General features: G+C 48.8%; 1 protein-coding gene across 20 annotated transcripts in view; it reads left to right on the top strand.

Annotated features, from left to right (window-relative positions):
- LOC140386732 (uncharacterized) overlaps positions 1-24,382 on the top strand; it is a 387,270-nt gene that overhangs the window by 164,777 nt on the left and 198,111 nt on the right. For 19 of the 20 annotated variants that reach the window (XM_072469351.1, XM_072469358.1, XM_072469363.1 and 16 more), the window contains 2 exons: positions 5,338-5,373; positions 12,253-12,285. In XM_072469351.1, coding sequence (XP_072325452.1) covers positions 5,338-5,373; positions 12,253-12,285 — 69 coding nt within the window. The remainder of the gene's footprint in view (positions 1-5,337; positions 5,374-12,252; positions 12,286-24,382) is intronic. The other variant, XM_072469370.1, reaches the window with a different exon arrangement.

The following is a 24,382-nucleotide window of genomic DNA, read 5'->3' as shown; positions in this document are numbered from 1 at the left end:
TCCAATATCTTTATTGCTTATAGTTTGTAAGATCTTATTTTGTGGTACATAGTTGTAAGGGCTCTATTCCACAGTAATAATGAACAGGGAAGAAGAGCTCTCGGGTAATTGATATCTGGGGCGGGATTCTCCGCAATCGGCGCGATGTCCGCCAACCGCCGCCAAAAATGGCGCGAATCAGTCCGGCATCGCGCCGCCCCAAAGGTGCGGAATTCTCCACATCTTGAGGGGCCGAGCCATCACCTTGAGGAGCTAGGCCCGCGCCGGACTGATTTGCGCCTCGCCAGCTGGCGGGAAAGGCCTTTGGTGCCCCGCCAGCTGGTGCGGAAATGACTTTGTCGTGCGGCGCATGTGCGGGAGCATCAGCAGCCGCTCACGGCATCCCCGCGCATGCGCAGTGGAGGGGGTCTCTTCCGCCTCAGCCATAGTGGAGACCATGGCGAAGGCGGAAGGAAAAGAGTGCCCCCCCGGCAGAGGCCCGCCCGCGGATCGGTGGGCCCTGATCGCGGGCCAGGACACCGTGGGGGCACCCCCCAGGGCCAGATCGCCCCGCGCCCCAGGACCCCGGAGCCCGCCCGCGCCGCATTGTCCCGCCGGTAAGAGAGGTGGTTTGATTCTCGCCGGCGGGACAGGCATTCCAGCAGCAGGACATCGGCCCATCGCAGGCCGGAGAATCGGCGGGGGGAGCGCCCGCCAACCGGCGCGGCGCGATTCCCGCCCCCGCCGAATATCTGGTGCCGGAGAATTCGGCAACCGGCGGGGGCGGGATTCACGCCAGCCCCCGGCGATTCTCCGACCCGGTGGGGGGGGTCGGAGAATCCCGCCCCAGATTTTAAGTATCTTCCAAAAGGTTTACTTTAAAGGAGTAAGTCATGGCAGGGGAGCTCACAACTGTGGTGTGCTCCCCCTGCTCTAGGTGGGAAGCCGGGAACATTTCCAGTACCCTGGCCTGCATGTGTGCAGGAAATGTCTCCAGCTGCAGCTCCTGGAAGCCCGGGTTTCAGAGCTGGAGCAGCAGTTGGGGACACTGTGGTGCATCCGTGAGACAGAGAGTACTGCAGATAACATGTATGGAGAGGTGGTCACACCGAAGGCTAAGACTCCACAAGCAGGAAGGGAATGGAGAGCAAGAGGGGCGCTAAACAGGCAATGCAGGAATCTCCTGCGGTCATTCCCCTTCAAAGCACAGATACTGTTTTGGATACTGTTGGGGAGAATGGCCTATCAGGGAATATCAGCATCAGCCAAATGCAGTGCACCACTGCATGGAGGAGGAGTAAAAAGTGTGGGAATGCAATAGTAATAGGCAATTGAATGGTAATGGGAAATAGATAGGTTTCTATGGCCGCAAACAAGATTCCAGGATGGCAAGTTGCCTTCCCAGTGCTAGGCCAAAGATGTCTCAGAGCAGCTACAGGACATTCTGAGGGGCAGGATAAACAGCCAATGATCGTGGTACAAATTGTACAATCATGAGTTCATCCTTTAGAATATAAGTGTGAAATTTGTCCCCATCTTTTTTGAACTTTTACCATATTTACTTTAACTTTTGAAACTCTATTTTCCATTGTTACCAGCTGAGAAAAAGATTATTTGTAGTGTTGCGAGACTATCAAAGCACTAATTCCATCAACCCAGCCAACCTGCCTTTCCTACAATTCCCATTTTAAAATTATTGGTTCTTCTTTATCCATTCAAGCACCAAAACACATTCCCAATTATTGGATTCCTTTTTCATTTTATCACAATTTCCTAAAAATGAAAAAGGAAAAACAGACTGCGATAAGAAAAGACAAAGTACAAGTCTAAGCGTAAATCGGCAGATAAGGCAGGCATTTACAAAAGTAATAAAAGGACAAAAGTAAAGCTGAATGCACATAGCATTTGAAACAAAACAGATGACTTGATATTGCAAATACAAATAGATAGGTACGATCTGATAGCCATTACAGAGGCATGGCTGCAGTATGATATAGATTGGGACCTGAATATTGAAGGGTGCATGACATTTAGGAAGGACAAGCATAGAGGAGAAGGTGGAGGGGTGGCTCTGTTAATTAATAATGGTATCAGCACACTATAGAGAGGGATGACCTAAGTTCAGGAAGCCAGGATGTAGAAGTGGTTTAAGGAGAGATGAGAAATGCTAAAGGCAAGAAGTCACTTGTGGGAGTGGTGTACAAGCATCCTAACAGTAACCACATGGTATGATGGCGTATAAAGTAAAAAACAATGGGAGTTTGTCAGAAAAGTAAACGATAACCACAGGAATTTTTACTCTACATTTAGATTGAAAAAGTCAAATGGGCAAAGATAGCCTAGATGAGGAATTCATCAAATGTTTTCAGGATAGTTTCTTAGAACAGCACATCTGGCACCAAGCAGAGTACAGGACCTGCTATTGTGCAGTGAGGTGGTATTAATTTATGATATCATAGCGAAAGCATCTCCAAGTAGCAACAATCATAATATAAATAATTTTACCTTCAATTTGAGGGAGAGAGGATTGGGTCCAAGACTAGCATTTTAAACTTAAATAAGGGCAATTATGAGGGCATGAAAGTAGAACTACCTGAAGGGAACTAGCAAATTAGGCTAAGGGATGGGCCAATAGAGATACAGTGGCAGACATTTAAGGGGATATTTCAGAATACAAGGAATAGTTACATTTTAATGATAAAGAGAAATTCCAAGGGGTCGACCCACCAACCATGGTTAACTAGAAAGGTTTCAGGTAGTAGCAGACTTAAAGAAAAAGGACATAATTGCTTAAAAGTGGGTGGCAGGTCAAAATATTGGACAGAATATAAAATATAACAAAGAATGACTAAAACATTAAGAGGAGGGTAAAATTAGAGTGAGAGACAAAATTAGCCAGCAATATAAAGACAGATAGGAAGAGTGTCTCCAGATATTTAAATAAGAAAAAAGAAAAAAAGTGAACATTGGTCCTCTAGAAAGTGAGTCTGGGGAATTAATAATGGAAAATAAGGACATAACAGATTAATTGAACAGGTATGTTGCATCTGTCTTCACTAAAGAGGATACAAGTAACATCCCTAAAATAACTGCAAATCAGGAAATGGAAAGGAGGAAGGAACTCAAGAAAATTACAATCACCAGGGAAGTGGTATTGAGCAAATTGTTAGTCTGCGGGCTGACAATTCCCTTGGTTCTGGGGGACTTCATCCTAGGGCCTTAAAAGAAGTGGCTAGTGAGATAGCCGATGCGATAATTGATTTTAATTTCCAAATTCCCTCAATTTGGGGAAATTGAAAAATAGCGAATGCAATTACTTTATCCAAAAAGGTTGGGAAACAGAAAGCAGGAAATTACAAACCAGTTAGCTTAGGTAAAATATTAGAAGCTGTAATCAGGCAGATTCAACATAGTTTTGTGAAAGGGAAGTCATGTATTAAAGAAGTAACATGCTGTGGATGTACTGTACTTAGATTCCCAGAAGGCATTTAATAAGGTGCCACACCAATGGTTACTGCAGAAAGTAAAATCTCATGGTGTAGGGGGTAACATATTGGCATGAATAGAAGATTGACTATCTAACAGGAAACAAGAGTAGGCATAAATGGGTCATTTTCTGGTTGGTAAGATGTAAAAAGCTACAGGATATAGTGCGGGGCCGCATTCCTTACAATTTATAAGAATGACTTAGATGAAGGGACTGAAGGTCTATTTGCGAAATTTACTGAAGGCACAAAGATGGGTAGGAAGAGGAAATACGAAGACTACAAAGGGATGTATAGACAGGTTAAGTGAATGGGCACTGATCTGGTAGAAGGAGCATCATGTGGGCAAATGTGAAATTGTCCGTTTTTTAAGGATGACTAAAAAATAAGCATATTTTTAAATGGTGAGAAATTGCAGAGCTCTTGTGATACAGAGGGATCTGGGTGTCCTAGTGCATGAATAGCAAAAGGTTAGTATGTAGTAATCAGGAAAGCTAATAGAATGTTATCATTTATTGTGAGAGGAATTTAATTCAAAAGTAGAGAGCTTATGCTTCAGCTTTACACGGCATTGATGAGACCACATCTGGGATACTGTGTACAGTATTGATGAATCTGTAGCTGCATTGATCTTTTCTGGCTTGATTAAGTCAAAGTGCTGCCTGCACTGGATACAATTTTAGGATGTTCATGTCTACAGTCTTCCCTTAGAGTTTTTCTGTGTCTTTATGCTCTTTCTGCTGCCATCTTGATTTGGATGATGGACAAGAACAGTTGGCAGAAACTATCAGCTGCCACCATGTTTCGCCTTGGGTTCGGGGTCTAGATGGGGTTTCTTTAGGGTTTTCCTGTTTCCTTCAGAATGATACCCTAGACTGTTACTCACGGAAAACATTCATGTCTATTTTGAGATCTACGCACATCTCAGTGCTGCACACAAGGTACTTCTGCTTCCCACAAGATGTCTCATAGACATGTGACACTACACCATAACTACATCAGTAGTTATCCCATGCTGCCCATTGTACTCAGTCAGAAGCAACTTCGGAATTATTATCAAGCCCGAAGTGTGAAATGTGTGCCGGAATTCTCCAGCCGCTGGGATTCTCTTTTCCCACCGGCAATGCATCCCTGTCCATCGGTTTCCCAGAGGCATGGGGTGGCTTCACTGTCAAATCCCATTGACAAGCAGAGGGGGTATAGGGTACCGCCATCTGCAAACGGCGCACAGCCAAGAAACATGCAGCTGTGGAGGACAGAGAATCCCACCCGCGAAGTGGCAATCATTCAACAACAAGGTTGCCAGGGGATCAGCACCATTCAAGTCCTAGAAATAGAAGAACCGCAGAAACTGTCTGTCAGCATTTTTGTCAGTTTCAAAAGTTTCCAGGGAATATGAGTAATAGTGCGTCAAACAATACTCCCAAAGAACGCTGCTCTTAGAATGCAGATTTTCTGTTGGAGAAGTCATCATCGTTCGTTGAGCAAAGATTGCCAGAGTATCCAATGAGGTTGGGAAATATGTTGGTAGCATATCCATTCCGTGAGCTTCTCTATGCCCATAGTAGCCATCAGGATCTATTTTGTATGATGTTTCTCTTGCTATTTCTTTTGTATACAACCTGCTGTAATGCCATACAAAATAATGGACAATTGCAACGCTGTATGTCAGAGATGAGAATTAATGGACAAGAAACCTATTCGTGTTCCATGTTCTCAAATTTGAAAAGATGCATTCAGATTGAATAATTTTGTAGTTACTTTTAGCTGTAAAGACGCATTGCTGTTTATCAACAAAACGTTACCAATTCTTCTACTCTCTATGTAACTGGTCTCTGATTTGTCATAACTTGTCAATTCTTTGTTATTGCAGGAGGATACGCATCAGCTAAAGCTGCTAAATATGGAGGTAAATCTTCCTACTTTCGTAGTTTGCAAGAACATTAAATTATTACTGTATTAGAAAGCACAGCATATTATTAAGAACAATGGGCGGGATTCTCCATTGCCAACGCCGATATCGTAATCGGCGATCGGGCGGAGAATCCCATTTTACGACCGAATCAGGGCGGCGCCTGTTTTCGGATGCTCCGCCCGCTCCAAAATGGCGTCATTGGGGAGTACGCCGCACACCGTTGGAACGGCCTCAGGACGTCACCTGAAGTCACTCCCCCGATGCTCTATCCCCGGTGGGCCAACTTCACAATGGTGTGGATCACTTGTGCTCTCAGTTTTCTCAACCTCGCGTGGCGGCTGCGAACTGTGTCCAGCGCCGCCATAGTCAGGGGGAGCCGTGCTGCTGGCCGAGGGAGCTTCGGCGAGGGCTGGGGGGACTGGTGGGGGAGGTTCGGGGGTGGCGAGAGGGGCAATATTTGGCAGATCTGATCCGCACGCGGCCGGTGCCATATTGTAAGGCGCGACCGCTGTATGTTGTCACAGTGCGCATGCGTGGCCACGAACCCGCCATTCTCTGCCTGATTTTGGCACGGGAGCCACGATTTTTAGCCAGCGCTGCTGCTAACCCCTCACCGGTCCCAGAATCAGTGAGTATTCAGCCCCGATTTTGCGTAAAACGCCTCTGTTCCCACGCCAGCCGCAAAATCGGAGAATTCAGCCCAATGTTTTTGTCAAGTATACAAGGTATATAACTATTAAATCCATGATCATGTAAAGAATGAATTTCACACAGAGTTACAATAATTCTCTCATGGCAAGAAGCTTTGTCAAATATTGCGGACAACCCTGCTCACTTTACTGGACAGTTATTTGGGGCAGCACGGTAGCATTGTGGATAGCACAATTGCTTCACAGCTCCAGGGTCCCAGGTTCGATTCCGGCTTGGGTCACTGTCTGTGCGGAGTCTGCACATCCTCCCCGTGTGTGCGTGGGTTTCCTCCGGGTGCTCCGGTTTCCTCCCACAGTCCAAAGATGTGCAGGTTAGGTGGATTGGCCATGATAAATTGCCCCTGGTGTCCAAAATTGCCCTTGGTGTTGGGTGGGGTTACTGGGTTATGGGGATAGGGTGGAGGTGTTGACCTTGGGTGGGGTGCTCTTTCCAAGAGCCGGTGCAGACTCGATGGGCCGAATGGCCTCCTTCTGCACTGTAAATTCTATGAATTCTATGAATTCACAACATGTTGGCTTTATTGTGATTACATTTGAGCAGCTGCGCCTGATACTGAGGTTGTAGTTTCATGAACTGAACAATATCCATTGCCTTAAGTACGCGGGGAATTTGGAGACCGAGCCAGACATTTTGCAATACTGTCTGATCTTTATTACAAGGGTTTTGTCCAGGGAGGACCTTAGATGCCAAATGAGGAACACTCAGTGAAAGACACAATCCTGGACCTTGACCAATATGAAATGTTCAGTTAGCAGCAGCAAAGTATTTAAAGCGAGACCTGAATGTGGAAAGTATGGAATTAGTAAGGTAGACCAGCGGAAATCAAACACCTAGATCAAATGGCTGCCTAGGTGGTAACAGGGTCACAAACTATTCAATGTTATTTTCTTTTGCAGTTCTTCATTGATAATTGTTTCATGTCCTTTTGACTATTTAAAGCTGGTGGCTTATTTTAATACTTTCTACTAGATTTTAAGTAATATTTTTCCTTTTGTGATATTTCTTTGCCATTCCAACAGTGACTGCCAGTAATAGGATGGATGAATTAATGACATAAATATAGATAAATGATTTTAATCTGGTGGCCATGACTAAGATGTGACTGCAGGGTGACCAAAGCTGGGAGCGTAACATTCATACTGAACCTTTAAACTTGACATACGGCAGCTAGTGCTGTAAAAAAGAGGCGTGTCTTATCATGCCCCCCCCCCCCCCCCTCAGTCCCATGACTCTACAACAATGCGGCAAAGCTCTCAGAGGGATGCTGCACCCTGCATTTCTGGTAAAGTCGGACTCTGAGGACCCGGCAAGAAATGTAAAACAGCATCAAGGCAGGGGAAAATTCAAGTGGTGCAGCAATCCAACAATAATTGCTGTTTCTCATAAGCTCTGGGCCAGGGATATTATGCTGAAACTATATCAAACACTAGTTAGGTTACAACGAAAGTACTGTGAACAGTTCTGGTCACTGTATTGCAGGAAAGTCAGCTTCATAGAATTCCTACAATACAGAAGGAGGCCATTCGGCCCAAGGCACCCGATTATGATAATGGATGTTTGGGAAATCAGTCATGCAGCAGTAATCGTGTAATGGAGGCCCACGGGCTTATGTCAACAGACAGAATGAAGTAGCAGCACCCATGATGTTTTTCTCCAAAGATTTAAAGGGCAGGACTTTTAAAATCCTTGACAGCTTAACTCTCTTTGACAGGCATCCTTGACACTTTTCACTGGTTCTCTTGACAGTTTTGGCAGTTGATTTTGACAGGTGTGTTGACAGTGCTAATAAGCTTGACAGATAATGAATAATGCATGTTTCATGCACCTCCTTGGTCATTTTTTACAATTCCAAAGGGCACCGTACCTCTCCCAAATGTGTCCCAGGACCAGATCCAAAGCGGTATCTTATCTCTCCCGGCTTTGCAAAGAAATGCACAAAGTTTAGATCTGCTCCTACTGGGGCTACTTTGCAGGTTTCACACTCCTGGGATTCAAAAATTCAACTTCAATGGATGCAGTTGATAATTTAAATAGCTAGCTGCCTATGTAGGGTGGCACAGTGGGTAGCATGGCTGCCTCACCGCTCCAGGGTCCCAGGTTAATTCCGGCCTCGGGTCACTGTCTGTGTGGAGTTTGCACTTTCTCCCCATGTCCGCCTGGGTTTCCTCCGGGTGCTCCGGTTTCCTCCTACAATCCAAAGATGTGCATGTTGGATGAATTGGCCGTGCTAAATCGCCCCTTAGTGTCCAAAAAAGGTAGGTGGGTTTACTGGGTTACGGGGATAGGGTGGAGGTGTGGGCTTAGTTAGGGTGCTCTTTCCAAGGGCCGGGGTGCAGACTCGATGGGCAGAATGGCCTCCTTCTGCACTGTAAATTCTATGAATAACTCTATAAACCACACAAGTGCAAAATGACTCAGGTCCTCACAAGGAAAAACTAAAATAAACTTCCCTGTTTGGATTTTTCCTCCACTTCCACCTGGCCATAATGGCTTTTTCTACATATTTAAAGAAGGACAAAATACTGCAGATGCTGGAAATCTGAAATGCAATCAAAAATGCTGGAAATACTTAACACATCAGGCAGAATCTATGGAGAGAGAAACAAAGTTAATGGGGTACTTTTAACTCCCAAGAAAGATGGATTGGGGTCAGGTAAGCAGCATCATTTTGACAAAGAGTCAGGTTTGACAGAGTCATCAGACTCAAAACATTAGCTCCTTTCTCTCTCCACAGATGCTGTCAGACCTGCTGAGATTGTCCAGTATTTTCAGTTTCTGTTTTAGATTCCAGCATCAGCAGTATTTTGCTTTCATTATCGGAGCATAATTCCTAAACTTTATTCCAACCCGCTCAGGCAGAATAGGCAGAATAGGGGTGGATAGCCAACCTGCTCCCAGGCAGCTGGTTGGCTACTTAAATATTGCAAAAGCTGAAAGTCCCGTATTTCCTGGCTGACAACTCCTGGGGAAGTAAAGACTGCTTAAGCGAAAAGTTAATTACCATTACAGCATTTGTTGTCAGCCAAGGACAGGAGCTTTCTTTAGGCTCCTCCATAGCTTATGTACTTTCCTGGCATTGTATCTCATTCCCCCAAATATCAACCCCTGGGATCGTACGTCCCCCACACTCCCAATAGCAACTGCTTATTCCCTGTCTGCTCTCGTCCTCTGGAGCAGTGTCTGTGACCAGGATCCATCAGGCTGGAACTTGTTTATTTTTTAAATGACACACGCTGTGCAGTTAAAACTCCACTGTATGCAGGGAACCCCAGAGTTCCACTTTTGCAACACATTGACCAACTCTGCTTGCATAACTCACTTGCGCCAATAACTGGGACAATGTTTCAGGTTTGGAATCGTCTGTTACAACTTAAAAATGTTCACAGTGACCCTCCACTCATTCGAACCTATCACCTTCTGAACTTGCTCCACTCCATTCCCTCCAGTCGAACCTTGGCGTTGTCATCAAACCTACTGATGAGGGTAGCAGTGTCATTAACAGACCTTTACCTTGCAGTGGCTGATATCTGCTATTGGACACCTCTTCCTACTTTTCCTTGAACCACGACCCCACTACTGAGCATCTATGATATCCGAGATTGTACTGACCTTTAGTCGGGAGGTCTTCTCCCACAATGCCCAACACCACGATGCCACAACCTTGCACAGCCCACTTCAACCTCCTTCCCAAGATGCAACAATGGAACAGTCCTGGAAGCCTTATCGTTTCAGTCTGTTCCTGTCTTATGGACAATTTTCTTCCTCGCTCAACTCTTTCTTTTCTCTCCTTGCCCAATCTCTTCTGGTCTTCAACAACAACTCCAGTAATATCTCCTGCCACTTTCACAGTTTCTAATTTCCTGCCCCTAAATGTCCGACAGTCTGCAGGCCCTGCACTTCTTTCTTGAGCAGAGGCCCAACCAGTCTTGATCCATAATAAGAACAGAAAATGTTGGGAAAACACAGCAGGCCTGGCAGTGTCTAGACATTGAGTGAACATTTCAAGTACTTATGACTATTCTTCTAAGTTAAGGAGAGATAGGAATATGGGTCGAAATTCTCCCGAAACGGCGCGATGTCCGCCGACTGGAGCCCAAAACGGCGCCAATCAGACGGACATCGCGCCGCCCCAAAGGTGCGGAATGCTCCGCATCTTTGGGGGCTGAGCCCCAACATTGAGGGGCTAGGCCGACGCCGGAGGAATTTCCGCCCCGCCAGCTGGCGGAAACGGCCTTTGTTGCCCCGCCAGCTGGCGCGGAAATGACATCCCCGGGCGGCGCATGCGCGGGAGCGTCAGCGGCCGCTGTCAGTTTCCCACGCATGCGCAGTGGAGGGAGTCTCTTCCGCCTCCGCCATGGTGGAGACCGTGGCGGAGGTGGAAGGGAAAGAGTGCCCCCACAGCACAGGCCCGCCCACGGATCGGTGGGCCCCGATCGCGGGCCAGGCCACCGTGGGGGCACCCCTGGGGCCAGATCGCCCCGCGCCCCCCCAGGACCCCGGAGCCCGCCCATGCCGCCTTGTCCCGCCGTTCAAAAGGTGGTTTAATCCACGCCGGCGGGACAGGCAATTTATCGGCAAGACTTCGGCAACCAGCGGGGGCGGGATTCACGGCAGCCCATGGCGATTCTCCAACCCGGCAGGGGGTCAGGGAATGACGCCCAAGATGGATTTTACGCTGTTGAAAAGGTGCGGTAGAGCAGGTGCAGCAAAATAGGTCAGGGATAGGCAGGAGATGAGGATAGATTAAATGACAAAGATGTCATGGACACAAGACAAAGGGAGTGGTAATTATAGTATTAAAGATCAAAGCAGGTGTTAATAGCAACATGAAGACCAGTGCTGTCTGAAAGAAGATAGAAGAATGAACCGGGGTCAGCACTACAGGAAAGCAAAAGATGAAAACCAGATACACTCGAGAGGTGAACAGTGGAGTGGAAAAATCAAAACGGAGGACAGTTCAACATCGGTGCAACATCGTGGGCCGAAGGGCCTGTACTGCGCTGTATCGTTCTATGTTCATGGCCTGAATTTGTTGAACTCAGTGCTAAGTCCAGAAGGCTGTAAAGTGACTAATCGGAAGTTAATGTGCTATTCCTCCAGTTTGCGTGGAACATTGCAGCAGGCCGAGAACAGAAATGTGAGCATGAGTGCAAGATGGTGAATATAAACGGCAAGCGACAGGAAGGGTAGGGTCATGCTTGCAAAGTGAGTGAAGGTGTTCCACAAAATAGCAACCCAGTCTGTGTTTAGCCTCCCCCATGTAGAGGAGACCACATTGTGAGCTGTGAGTGCAGTAGACTAAATTCATGGTTCCGACAGCTCCTCTGGACCCATCTTTTGTTGTCCCATTGCCATCCTTTCTGCCTGGCAGTATCATCCCTTTCTGAAAATTTAAATTACTTACTTCACAGACCTTTTTCCTCATTGCCCCCCTCTTTCCCCGCCACTCTGCTTGCTCAAACCCGGAAATATTTTCCAGTTCTGACAAAAGGTCATGGACCCAAAACATTAACCATGAGTGGACTTTTCCACCCACCCATCCAGGTCGTGTTTTCCAGTGGCAGGAGCAGCTTGCCATTGGCTTCCGGTGGGATCTTCCTGTCGTGCCGATTACAATGGTGTTTTGCGGGACTCGCCCGTGGGAAGGGGTAGGGGGGAGTTGCCTTCAGCAGGAGCTGAAGATCCCGCTGGTGGAAAGAGCTGGAAACTCCCACCCTATGTTTGTCGCTCCACGGATGGTACCTATCCCGCTGAGTACTTGTGTTCCTGTTTATTTTTAAAGCAAGGCCCTGACAGCTCCGCGCAGGTGTCCTTGCTGCCTGATCAGATGACCAAATTAACTAAAGGCAGTGGGAGTGGAGCAGATTGTCAGTTGATATGTCCCCTGGCTGAATTGACAGCCTTCTGCCCAGTTTCCACCAGGAAGTTAAGATTAAAATCATCCCTGGAGTTTAAGCTCGTCGTTTCTGATATGTGTTATGTCCCGAAAAGCACAGGATGCTACCGTTGCAGTCCACTTAATCCATTTAATAAGAGGAACTGCATAGAATATCATTTGATAACTCTGGCTAAGGAAACATTAGTCTGTGCTCTGACATTCGTGATAATTCATTGGACTAGGTCTGCATTATAATGTTGTAATTTCTTGTGCTGCCAACACAGGTGTTCCAGGGGGTGTTCCAGGAGCCGTATCAGGTACAGGCATTTTGTTCTTAGTTTAACATTGGATTGATATTAGTCATTTATTATTATTTTTTTCTCAAATGACTGACGACAGTGCCATAAAGACAACTGACAAAGAATTAGACTTAATTTTGCGACATTAACTACTGTAGCACAGTGGTTAGCACTGTGGCTTCACAGCGCCAGGGTCCCAGGTTCGATTCCCGGCTGGGTTACTGTCTGTGCAGAGTCTGCACATTCTCTCCGTGTCTGCGTGGGTTTACTGGGTGGTCCGGTTTTCTCCCACTACTCCCCAAAAGACATGCTGTTAGATAATTTGGGCATTCTAAATTCTCCCTCTGTGTACCCAAACAGGCGCCGAAATGTGGCAACTAGGGGCTTTTCGCAGTAACTTCATTGCAGTGTAAGCCTACTTGTGACAATAAAGATTATTATTATTATGGGATTTCAGGTACTCTTGGTATAATAATAATCTTTAGTCGTGTCACAAGTATATTACTGGCAGTCTGGGCGTCAGTGCTCTTGTAATTCTTCACTACGATTTCAAGTATCATTGATAGTTATCCAATTTTTTAGAGGAAATCCTATATTTAACAGATATCTGTTGACCTGCTGGTACATATAACTGCGTGTGCTAATTCAAAGTATCTTTAGCATTCTTATGTCTTCAGTTACCAGATAAAAATGAATAACTCATGTTAAGTAAAATAAAACTGGAGGAAATAGCCCCAGGAATGTTTTTTTTGTGCACGTAATGTCTCATTTCGGGACTGAACTTCATTGTTTCCTTCTCTTACCATCAATCATTCAGTTATGTTGCTGACAATTAGTTTTTCGCTTTTACAAAATAACCCTATTAAAGTTTGGGATATGTTTTTGTTTAACATAGCTTTGGCATTGAATTCATAGTTGAGTTTGTTATGTTTAACAATAAAAGTTCTGATCCAGACATACCTCACCTGATAACTGAAGTTAAGAAAATGTCCTCGAGTCTGCTCACATTGTTGGTTCTACACCTAGGTGCAGATTGAAGATTTATACAATGACATTGGTCTTTTCTCAATGTAGAGACATAGAACAGGTCACTCTGCAGTCTCCTAACTTTGCATGCATTTTTGAAGTTATTCAGGCTTTTCATCAGACTGCTGAGTTCTTGAAATACCAGCTTTGTGTTTCTCAACTGCGTGCCGTTCGCTGGCAGCGGGATTCTCTATTCCTGCCACTTGTCAATGGGATTTCCCATTGAAGCCACTGCACGCCATCGGGAAACCCACAGGCGGAAGTGCACTGCCAGCGGGAAAAGAGAAACTCAACAGCTGCCAAATTCTGGCCTTGATCTTTCACATTTCTTTATCTGCTATGCATCATCAACCTCACAGCCTGTTGAAACAATTGAAAAGTGATTTTCCTTTGCCTTGCTCCCATCACACTGCAATGACAAGTGGAGTGCTGAGAACAAATGGGTGCGAGTGTTTTTTCTATGTTCTGTGCCTGAACTCAGTGCCTGAACTTACCTTACGGTTTTTTTCTGATATTCGCACCTGACGAGGAAAAAGTTAATTCAAATCCCTTGCAATAGATGCCAAATCAGTCTGCACTGGATTTTCCTGAATGACAAAGGGACAGGCAGTCAGGTAAAATGAAGAAAGAATTAGAGAACAGGATGAAGTAGAATGCGAGGGTTAGGAAAGATGTCAGTTTGTTAATACAAGGGGGAATCAGACTGCAAATAAAAAGTACAGAGAACTAATGAGAAAGGAAGTAAGAGAAGGAATGAAACAGTAAGAAAATAGAATGGCAACATTGGAATCTTAAGGTCTTCCATGGACAAATTAACAGTAAAAGGGTTGACAAAGGAATGGTGGACCCAATTGCAAGCTAAAATGGATATTTATTGGTGGAGGCAGGAGGCATGGAAGTGAGTAGTTTTCATCAGTGTTCATTATGGAGGAGAACTTTGCTAACGCTATTGTAAAGGAGGAGTTTCCAGCATACTGGCTGAGGTGAAAATGAGGTGGCAGGTTAGCAGTACATAATGAGAAGTCACTTTCTCCAGATGGGATGCTTCCCAGGTTGCTGAGGGAAGTAAGAGTATAAATTGTGGAGGCTCTGGCCACCTTTTTCCAGTCCTCCTTGCAAACAGGGGTGATGCCAAAGGACAGGAGGACTGTAAGTGTCATACCTTTATCCAAAAAAGGGAAGAAGTATAAACTTATGTATTAATAAACCCAGAGGTCAGTCAGTTAATCACAGTGGTGGAGGAACTTGAAAACACAATCCAGGCGATTTGATGCCCGCGTTCACTGCTGACAAGAATGACGATGTGGGCGCAAACTCTCACGACAGTCGGGAAACTAGATTCTTGCCAGCCAGATCTCGTTTCCTAATTTTCCCCACCCCTCGCCAATGACGTAGCGAGGTTCCCACCCACAAAGGACAAGAACCTCATTTTAATACTTTATAATGAATTAAAATATAATTAACGGGCCTACCTGTCACATAGATCTTAGAATCCCTTCAGTGCAGAAGAAGGCTATTCGGTCCATCGAGTCTGCACCAACCCTCTGAAAGAGCACTCTACCTAGCCCCCATCTCCTGCAATAACCCCACCTTAATGTTTTGCACACAAAGGGACAGTTTAGAATGGTCAATCAACCTAACCTAATCTTTGAACTGTGGGAGGAAACCGGAGGAAACCCACACAGACGCGGGAAGAAAGTGCAAACTCCATACAGATAGTAACCCAAGGCAGGAATTGAACTTGAGTCCCTGGTGCTGTGAGGCAGCAGTGATAACCACTGTGACGCTGTGCCATCCACTTGATCTCCCCCCTCCTCTACTGAATGTTCAAGTCTCGCCAGCATGGTTCACAATAGCTTTACAAAGACGGGAAATGTCGAGGGCATCCCATTGGAGGCACCAAGGTCACAAAAGCCCCGGGGGGAGGGGAGGGCGGGGGGCAAGGGGCATGCCTTAAGATCTGCCGCGGAATTCTCCAGCCATTGGGATTCTCTGTTCCGGCCGGCAGGATACCTCCGCCAGCGGGTTTCCCGGCGGCGTGGGGTGGCTTCAATAAGAAATTCCATTGACAAGAGATGGGAGTAGAGAGTCCTGTCACCAGCCAACGGCACGCTGCCGAGAAACACGTGGCTGGGGGACTGGAGAATCCTACCCCAGTCTGAAAACGCGGCAGTGTGTCTGGAGAGATACTCGCCACTATTCAGTCCGAGCCTGGAACTCTGACAAATTATGCAAAAGTTCCACTCAATAATCTGGGAGAAAATTAAGAGCCATTTGGTCAGTATCTAATAAAGAGTAACCAGTATGCATTTGTTAAGGGCAAATTCCAATTGACTAATTGACTGAGTTATTTGCTGAATGGTCGAGGGTCCATGAGAGCAGTGTAGTTGATAATTGTGTATATGGATTTTCAAAAGATATTTGAGAAAGTACCATAATTAGCAAAATGGAAGCCCATACAATAAAGAGGCAGTAGCAGCAAGGATACAGAATTAGTCAAGAATTAATAGAGAAATTGAATTTGTGGCACTGATAGCGATGGAGGTATAGCCTTGTATTTTTGTGCTGGCATGCTACACCAGCAGCTGTTTCCACCGTAACTTGCATGGTGTGCCATCCTGAGGAGGGCATCGCGGTGCATCCCCTGCTTGTGCCAGACGCAGGTGATTTCGAGTTATTCTGATGTCACACATTCCTACCAGCTGAATTTGACACCAATGTGGACGATTGTGCTTTGAGTGGTGGTGGTGGGAGGAGCGGAGGGGCAGTGGTAAGGCCGAAAAATGCCAGCAGGTGGGCAATCTGACATGATCTCACCCATTTCCAGGTTTTACTGGAGTGCATTACCCAGATGTGCAGGAAAGACCCTGCACAGCTGTCAGTTAATCATTGGAGAATGCTAACGAGCAATTGTGGCTTTGTCTGTAACAGCTGATGCAAGGGTTTTCTGAACTTCTCAGGGTGAATAAAATGACAGCACAGCAGGAAATCATTGATCATTTAAACTGACAGGCTTGAAAAGCTTTAAACAGTGAAGCTGCAAGTCTGCCTACGTGAAAAGCCCGTGCTCAATGCTGAGGGTCTAATTTCAATGCTTCGAGGTGATTTCCAACTTTTGGGGCCAGTTCTTGGAACTTGCTCACCTTGATCTGAGCTTACCAGCTGTCAGCCTTCATTGCAGCAGTGGAGTTTATTCAGCTGTAGCATTGTCTCTGATGAGCAACAACAAGAGCAATCACACCAACGGCACCAAGAGCCATAGTAACAGCAACAGCAGGAGTAACATTAACAACAACAGCAACTGTCTTCTCCATAGCCACCTGCTGCTCCACAGATCAATAGGATAGGCACAAAAGCTCCGCTCAAAGAAAGCGACACCACAGTGTAGAACATATAGGCGGAGGATCAGCTTCCTCGATATCTGGCATCAATAGTGCCTCAGGCTTTTGCAGCAGATCATTGCTGACACTTGCCGCGGCCTGAAACAAGCAGCTGGATTCCCCATTCCTGAGACTGAGTTTTGCAGCTGGGGGAGGATTCATAGGCTTCCACAACAGCAAAACTGCTGCCGCACCTGGACTGATTCAGCGGCCGTGGAGGAGCTGGCACCAGCGCCACATGGGAAACAATCGATTCCAATGAGAAACGGTGCCGGATTCGCTGGGTCCGTGATTGACACTCACGAGGCTGACAAGCTAGGGCAGCCCGGTGGTGCAGTGGGTTAGTCCTGCTGCCTCACGGCGCCGAGGTCCCAGGTTCGATCCCGGCTCTGGGTCACTGTTCGTGTGGAATTTGCACATTCTCCCCGTGTTTGCGTGGGTTTCGTCCCCACAACCCAAAAATGTGCAGGCTAGGTGGATTGACCACGCTAATTTGCCCCTTAATTGAAAAAACTAATTGGGTACTCTTAAAAAAAATTTTTTTAAAGGAGGCTGACAAGCTGCAGTTGCATATATACATTAAAATCCCCACACACACTCATCCCAGCCAACAAGATGGCACAGGTTGTGCAGGAACGCACCCGTACAATTAATGGATCGGCTGGGTCCAGAGGGTACCTGTAGGAGTGCCCTGGGGGGACATCCATACAACCTGTGGCCCTAGGTTCACAGGGACAGTCAGCGTCATGCACAGTTGCAGCAATGGTGCCCCGTCCACCCCAATCCCACAGCTCACTCCCGGCCACCCTCCACTACTCCCCCCAGCCCTAGCAGATGTCCCCGGCCAGCAGCACAGCTGTCAGCAAACTATGGCGATGTTGGAACTTTCCGTACCCCGTCTCTCTCCCTCAGCAGCCAAGGAACCTGTTTCACGCTTTGTAAAAGCCCAAGTGAACCTCGCCATCGGGAATTCGCCGATTCGTGGAGGCGGAGAACCGCGGAGGCCCCGGAGGACACCGGGCCAGGCCCGCTGATGATATGCCAACGGTGTTTACTGCATGTGTGTTCTGGAACGCATTGACGCCGCTGTCGAGGCGATGGAGAGTTGCAATTTGGCATGTAATTGGCGCCCGCCATGATTTCAGCGTCAGACCGATACTCTGTCGCATGTCCCAGTTCCGGCGTCGCCCGACGGACAATCCCACCCTATGTTTTCTAAAGCCACCTATTATAGTCACAACCAGTCTCACACACACACGGCTGAAGTGGCTGAGAATTCCACGGGTACAGGAAGTCTCTGACTGCACACACCATGGCAACCAAAGCCAGACTAAGATCAACCAGGTGTTTATCAAGCAGAACGTATTGCACTTCCTCAGAGTTCAACTCATGTGTGACTACCAGGGGAAAGATTTCTTGAAGGCTACCATGATTCCTTCATTCTATGAAATGAAATGAAAATCGCTTATTGTCACAAGTAGGCTTCAAATGAAGTCACTGTGAAAAGCCCCTAGTCGCCACATTCCGGCGCCTGTTCGGTGAGGCTGGTACGGGAATTGAACCGTGCTGCTGGCCTGCCTTGGTCTGCTTTCAAAGCAAGCGATTTAGCCCCGTGCTAAACCAGCCCCTATGACAATCACATCTCTTTCAGATCTTTGTACCTACACACATTGTGTGCGGCTAGCTCCTTGGTGGCCAAGGCTACCCCCAAATGAGCTGGCTAATGACTCCCACGAGAAGCTCCAGCACTGGTGCTCAGCAAGAATACAGCGAGAGCCACGTGGCCACAAGGATACTCATTGAACAAACTGAAGGGTTACAGAAGATGCGACTCCATTGCCTGGAGAAATCTGGAGGTGCCTTTCAGTTTACACCACAGAACTGTGGTGGTCTGCTGTGCTGCAGAAAGGACTGGCATTGCAGGGAGGACAAAGAGGACACAGAAGTGACCAGGGTGCTTGGAGCCATTCATCTGATTGCCTGAGAAACCTGCGACAGTCTCATGTAGGCAGACTTTAGTTGCTCTGTGCGTCTGAGGCTAAATAGCAGTGCAATCAACCAGCACATGCACAGCCAACCCCACTCAGCTCGCAGCCATTGCGCCGAGAAGATTGGCCCCAAGATTTGGAGACACGGACGTGGGGAGACTCCTAAATGCAGTCAAGGCCAGGAGGGATGTCCAGTTTCCCCGAGGGTCCTGGAGGGTGAGCCACAGGGCAGCCAGTGCCGCCTGGGATGAAGTGACAGTCACCATAATCTCAGACACCATGATCAGGAGGAATGGCCTCCTGTGCCGCAAGAAGGTCAACACCGGGCAGCACAGGTGAGTTGACCCCCCACCCCGGAACCTTCGCACCCCCCAATGTGACCAGTCCCCCTCCAACCCTCCATTTCTCCCACTCTTCACAGCCCCAACCCTCCTTTCACACCCCTCCCCCCTCCCCAACACTGTGGCCCATGAATGTGGTGAATGATGTCCTCTCTGTGAGTCTGCAGGAGAAGTTCTCCCACAATCATTGGGAGGGGGCCCAGACTGGCGGAGGAGTGCCGGACATATGAACCCTCACGACATTTGAGGAAATGCCCTGGAGGTGATAGGGATGGCCGAGGACAGAGCCATCAACAATACGGAGGTCGGCGCACGCCACAGAGGTGAGGATCCACCGGGCCCTACCTGGATGGACTGTCAGATATGAGTAGTTAATGCCATACTGACTGACCCATCCCTCCCACTGACCACGCGTTCATTCTTCCGCAGGCCCTCCAGCCAACGGCGCCGTCCTGCCGCCCCCCCCCCCCCCCCCCGCCCCCCCCCCCCCCCACTCCCATAAGTCTACCTCGAAGGAGAACTCCGAGGATGCCACAGGCGATGTGTCACAGCTGTCATCCCAACCCTCCACCAGTGCAGATACATGCACCTCAGTGGGCAACAGTAGTGGTCAGGCTTCTGGAACACAATCTGGTGACACCACATAGTTGCTGATGTACATCAGGTGGAGGCAGGAACCCCCAGGCGGGACAGCATCAATGGGCAGCTGCATCCCAGGACCCAACTGGGTCCCAGTCAGATTCTGAGCCTCTGGAATAGTTGTACCCGGAGCTGATGGAAACATTAGGTAAAGGTCTGGACATTCAGAGGGAGAGGTAAGCGACACGCAGCAGGTCCATAGCCGATTAGAAGAGTCCCAGAGCCTATGGGCGCAGGAGATGTCGCCGGCAGTGCGTGGCACTGAGGCCCACACTGTTAGGGTGACAGCTGCAGTGGAGAGCCTGGTGCACGACGTTGGAAGTTTGAGTGAAGGTGTCCAAGGCATGGCCCTGTCGGTGACTGCTATGGCTGATGGCCTCGGAAGAGTGTCTGACTCGCTGGGAAACGTAACCCAGTACCAGGCTGACCTTGATGAGGTGCCGGGGGACATGTCCCGCTCTCAGATGGGAATGGCCGTGGCGCTGCGGAGCTTGTCCCAGTCACAGATGGGCATTGCCGAGGCGTTGCAGAGCATGGCCTAATCACGGTGGAGCATCACCAAGGGCGCGTCGCCATGGTTCAGACAATGGGGAGCCACCAGGGCTGGCAGAGTCAGATGATGCAGGGGCAGCCATGACTCAATCCAGCTGCCCCTCTATCCCGAGGTGAACCCCAGGGCCCTATGGGCACCGACCGGGAGGAGAGGCGTTGGGTGGCAACTTGGACCCATCCTCTGGACAGGCAACTGTGGCCAGCAGCTCCCCAGGTTCCACTCCTCTGATGAGGCTGCGTCTCGCAGCCAGCACCTGGAACAGGGCGGCTGAGCTTTGCATGATTCGCCCGCCGTTAAGTGCGAGTACACCCACCAGGGGCAGCGAATGCCATGGGCCGAGGTAAGCAGCTGGCTACCTCCACCTCTGGTGTGCATCCTGGGGATACACCTAGACGCAGCGGTAGAGCTAAGAAAGCCAAGCACATTAAGGGTCACTGAGTACATGGGGGGGGGGGGGGTCAGGAGCGTGTATTGCGGGGAGGGAGCTTTATGGGGGGTTTGGGAGGGAGAGGGAGGGTGGGAGGTTGGGGATTGGGGAGCGGCACCATCGGAATAGTGGGGCACTGGTGTACACTTGGACGAGGAACATTAAAACACCTTCAACACAATCAGTAGGATGGCTCTGTCTCTTTGTTCCGTGATGCGGGCCGACCACCAATCTCATACGCCATCCCCCCAGACATGCCCGGTCCCCACCCAACACGCCCTGCCCACACACACCCGGCCGTGGACATGGGGCTGGGGCCCATCTCCTGGCGTTCAGAGGTTGGCTGCTGTGACTTTGGTGCTGCATCCCGCCGTGTTCAAGCACAGTGTCCATGCATCTAGGCAATGACTCCCACATGCTACTTGGCCCGCCACCCACGGGAATCCACTTGGGATGTGTGAAGTGCTCACTTAACCACGATTGACAATTCCCTGTCAGCAATAGTCTTCAGCCGCACGACCAGAGTTGTGGGTGATCGGTGGGACAGACAGGCATGAACTAGGGTTGTCCCCGGTATGGGAACACAGGGTATAGGAGTCGGCATGGCGGAACCGCGCATGTCCACCCCCTCCCCCACCACCCCCATCAGGCCTTCCTCCCCTCAAGGCCCCCATGACGGCCCATCTCCAACTGGGGCTACACCCCCCGGGTGTAGCCACCCAACCCCCCCCCCCCCCCCCCGAACCCAGGGGCAGCATGTTTTTCAAAAGGAGTACTAATCGGTGCCAACGTGACCACTTGCTGGGGAGGCTGCTGAATCACGGGAGGTCGTTGGATATGGGGTGGCTCTTGTTAATTGCATGGAAATAGGGCTTAAGTGTTAATTGGTTTCTTGTTACGCTACAGCGAGATCCCAATTTCACCTACGGGAGCAGGCTGGTTGCATCGCAAACGGTTTGACACCCAGTGCATTTCTCATTTTTCACATCTGCCGCGCCCATTGAATTAAAAGTAAATTATAGTGGAAATTTATAAAAGAAGCACCTCCAGTCTCCGCCCCCACTGCTCTGCCCTGAGATTAAATTGAACTTCCACGCAAAGATAACTGGGTCTGCACTGCAGTAGGGTGCAATTTGCGTATTTTGGGAGGTGGCGGCGGGGGGGTTGCTTGGTGCGGGGGGGTCACCAATTTCCAATCATGGTCACCAATTTCCAATCTAAATTTCCTGAGACTCCACTCCATGAGTAATCCCGCACGGAGTGCTTATGAAAAGATTGTGCAATAGTCTGTCCCTGGACACCCCTCTTCCAGCAGATCTGTGGAGGTACCCGGAACTGACTGGAGATCCTGCGGGCAAGTAAAATCATTCATTTTTTTAACTGCGCAGGAGGATTGGGATGACTTGGGGGCCCAAATTTACAGGCACAGTTTGCAGCTGACCTCCATTCACCTCAAATTTCTAAGTAGAAGGTCCAATTAGTGAGTTCCAAGAAAGAAAAAATCTACTATATGTTTTTTCATCTTTTTCTGCCAAATTGATAGATTAATGCCAGATCAGCAGCATCAATCATTTTTTACTTTATTTTAGTGAGCAGTGATGGGAGGGGCAATTTCATCCAGTTCGAGAAAATCCAGGAGACCAAAGTTGTGAGCCAAATGTTCCGCCTGGCCTTAAAGAAGCAAAAATGTCCATATTCTTAATAATATGGACAAAGGGAGACCTGAGGATTTGATGGGGTGTTCCAGTTAGACTGCAGCAATTAATCATTATTACATTCTTCAGATGAGTTCCAATATTTCCACTGGCGGAATGTGCAGAGTTGATGTCCCTTCTGCTTGTGTTAATGTGGCCCTGCAGTTTATAGGAAATGTATGGTCCGTCACAGGAGCTGTTGCGTGCTCAGTATTTCCAATTGACATTCCTATCGGTTGCCTCTAATCTTCTCCCCTGGCTCCTTGCAAGGTGCTTGTGATTCTGCTGTCTTCAGACTCACCATCTACTTATCTATCTCTCGAACAGAAATCAGCATGAGTAAAATACCTTGGACGGGACTCTCCAATAATGGGGCTATGTCTCTACGCCCACGAAAAAACACACGCAAGTCACTCTGGACTTACCTGGAGAATGTCCAGGGTGATTATCCGATTTGCGAGGTGCAAGCAGGGCCCCGGAGTGCTCCTCGCAGCTCCGGCTGTCGATACGGGGCCCTGCACTTCCGGTCGGGGGTCCACGCATACGCACAGCGGCGGCCTGCAGCGGCGGCCCCGCGCGACTTGGCCGACACACACCGCGGAGCAGCACCGAAAACATAGACCCCCCCAGATCGTGCCCGCCCGCGGATCATAGAACATAGAATTTACAGTGCAGAAGGAGGCCATTCGGCCCATCGAGTCTGCACCGGCTGTTGGAAAGAGCACCCTACCCAAGGTCAACACCTCCACCCTATCCCCATAACCCAGGACACTAAGGGCAATTTATCATGGCCAATCCACCTAACCTGCACATCTTTGGACTGTGGGAGGAAACCGGAGCACCCGGAGGAAACCCACGCACACACGGGGAGGATGTGCTGACTCCGCACAGACAGTGACCCAAGCTGGAATTGAACCTGGGACCCTGGAGCTGTGAAGCAATTGTGCTATCCAATTGTGCTACTGTGGATCGGTGGTCCACAATCTGTAGCCTGGCCATCCTGGAGGCCCTCCCCGTGAATGATCCCCCCGCCCCCCACCAGGGCAGCCGCGGACTGACTCTGCAGCCGCCACGCCGAGTTCCCGACGGGTGGAACCATGAGCGAACCACGCCATCGGGAACTCGGCCAGATGGACTCGGTGAATCGCCGAGGGGGCCTCTTTCAATGGCCCCTGACCGGCGTTGCGTCGACCGCGTGTGCGCGATTGGCTGCGCTTCCCCGGGGACCGGAGAATCACGGGAGTGGTGTCGGACCCGATCTCGGGTTTGGTGCCCATTCTCCGCTCCCGCGCTGATCGCGATTTCGGCGTGAAGGCTCGGAGAATCCCCCCCCCCCCCCCCCCCCCCCCGTTCTGCAGGATTCTCCTTCAGTGGGATCTCCCGCTTCGCCAGTGGTGCACCCATGCCCGTGGGGTGACCATAAGACCATAGACCCATAAAACAGAGGAGCAGAATTAGGCCACGCGGCCCATCGAGTCTGCTCCGCCATTCAGTCATGGCTGATATTTTCTCATCCCCATTCTCCTGCCTTCTCCCCATAACCCCTGATCCCCTTACCACAATGAGAAACCCCATTGGCCGGCTGCAGGAACGGAGAATTCTGCTGCCAGCGGGGGCGCGCACGCCAGAAAACGGGGCTGGCGGGATGGAGAATACACCCCTTGTGTTTAATGTAAAATGTTGACTTCTGCTCACCTTCTGGTGCATGTTCCTACCTCGTCACTTGCAAATCATCCTAGGTTCAAGAATGTGACTACAGACACGGCCATACTAAAAAGCCTGTTGCCTACATATGTAAGCATTCCTATGCCCTATATCAATTCCCAAACTGACTTAAAACGATTTTGCCCCTCCTTGAAAAAATTCATAGTTAAGTCGGCCTATTTTGATGCATATTTGGATCGTGCACTCTCGTGCAGCACCTAATTGTGCATCCAAAATCTAACTCTTGGAGCCAAGTAATCTTTTGGCACCAAGTAAGTTTCAGCATTTTCTATTCCAACGGATCAGCAAAGATTTTTTTGTCTGGAAGCAATTGTAGGCAGTGGACTTCTACGAAGAGTCTGC

Source organism: Scyliorhinus torazame, chromosome 12 (genome assembly GCF_047496885.1).
Source record: "Scyliorhinus torazame isolate Kashiwa2021f chromosome 12, sScyTor2.1, whole genome shotgun sequence".
NCBI classification, from domain to species: Eukaryota; Metazoa; Chordata; class Chondrichthyes; order Carcharhiniformes; family Scyliorhinidae; genus Scyliorhinus; species Scyliorhinus torazame.
This window is presented reverse-complemented; position numbering and strand designations above follow the sequence as displayed.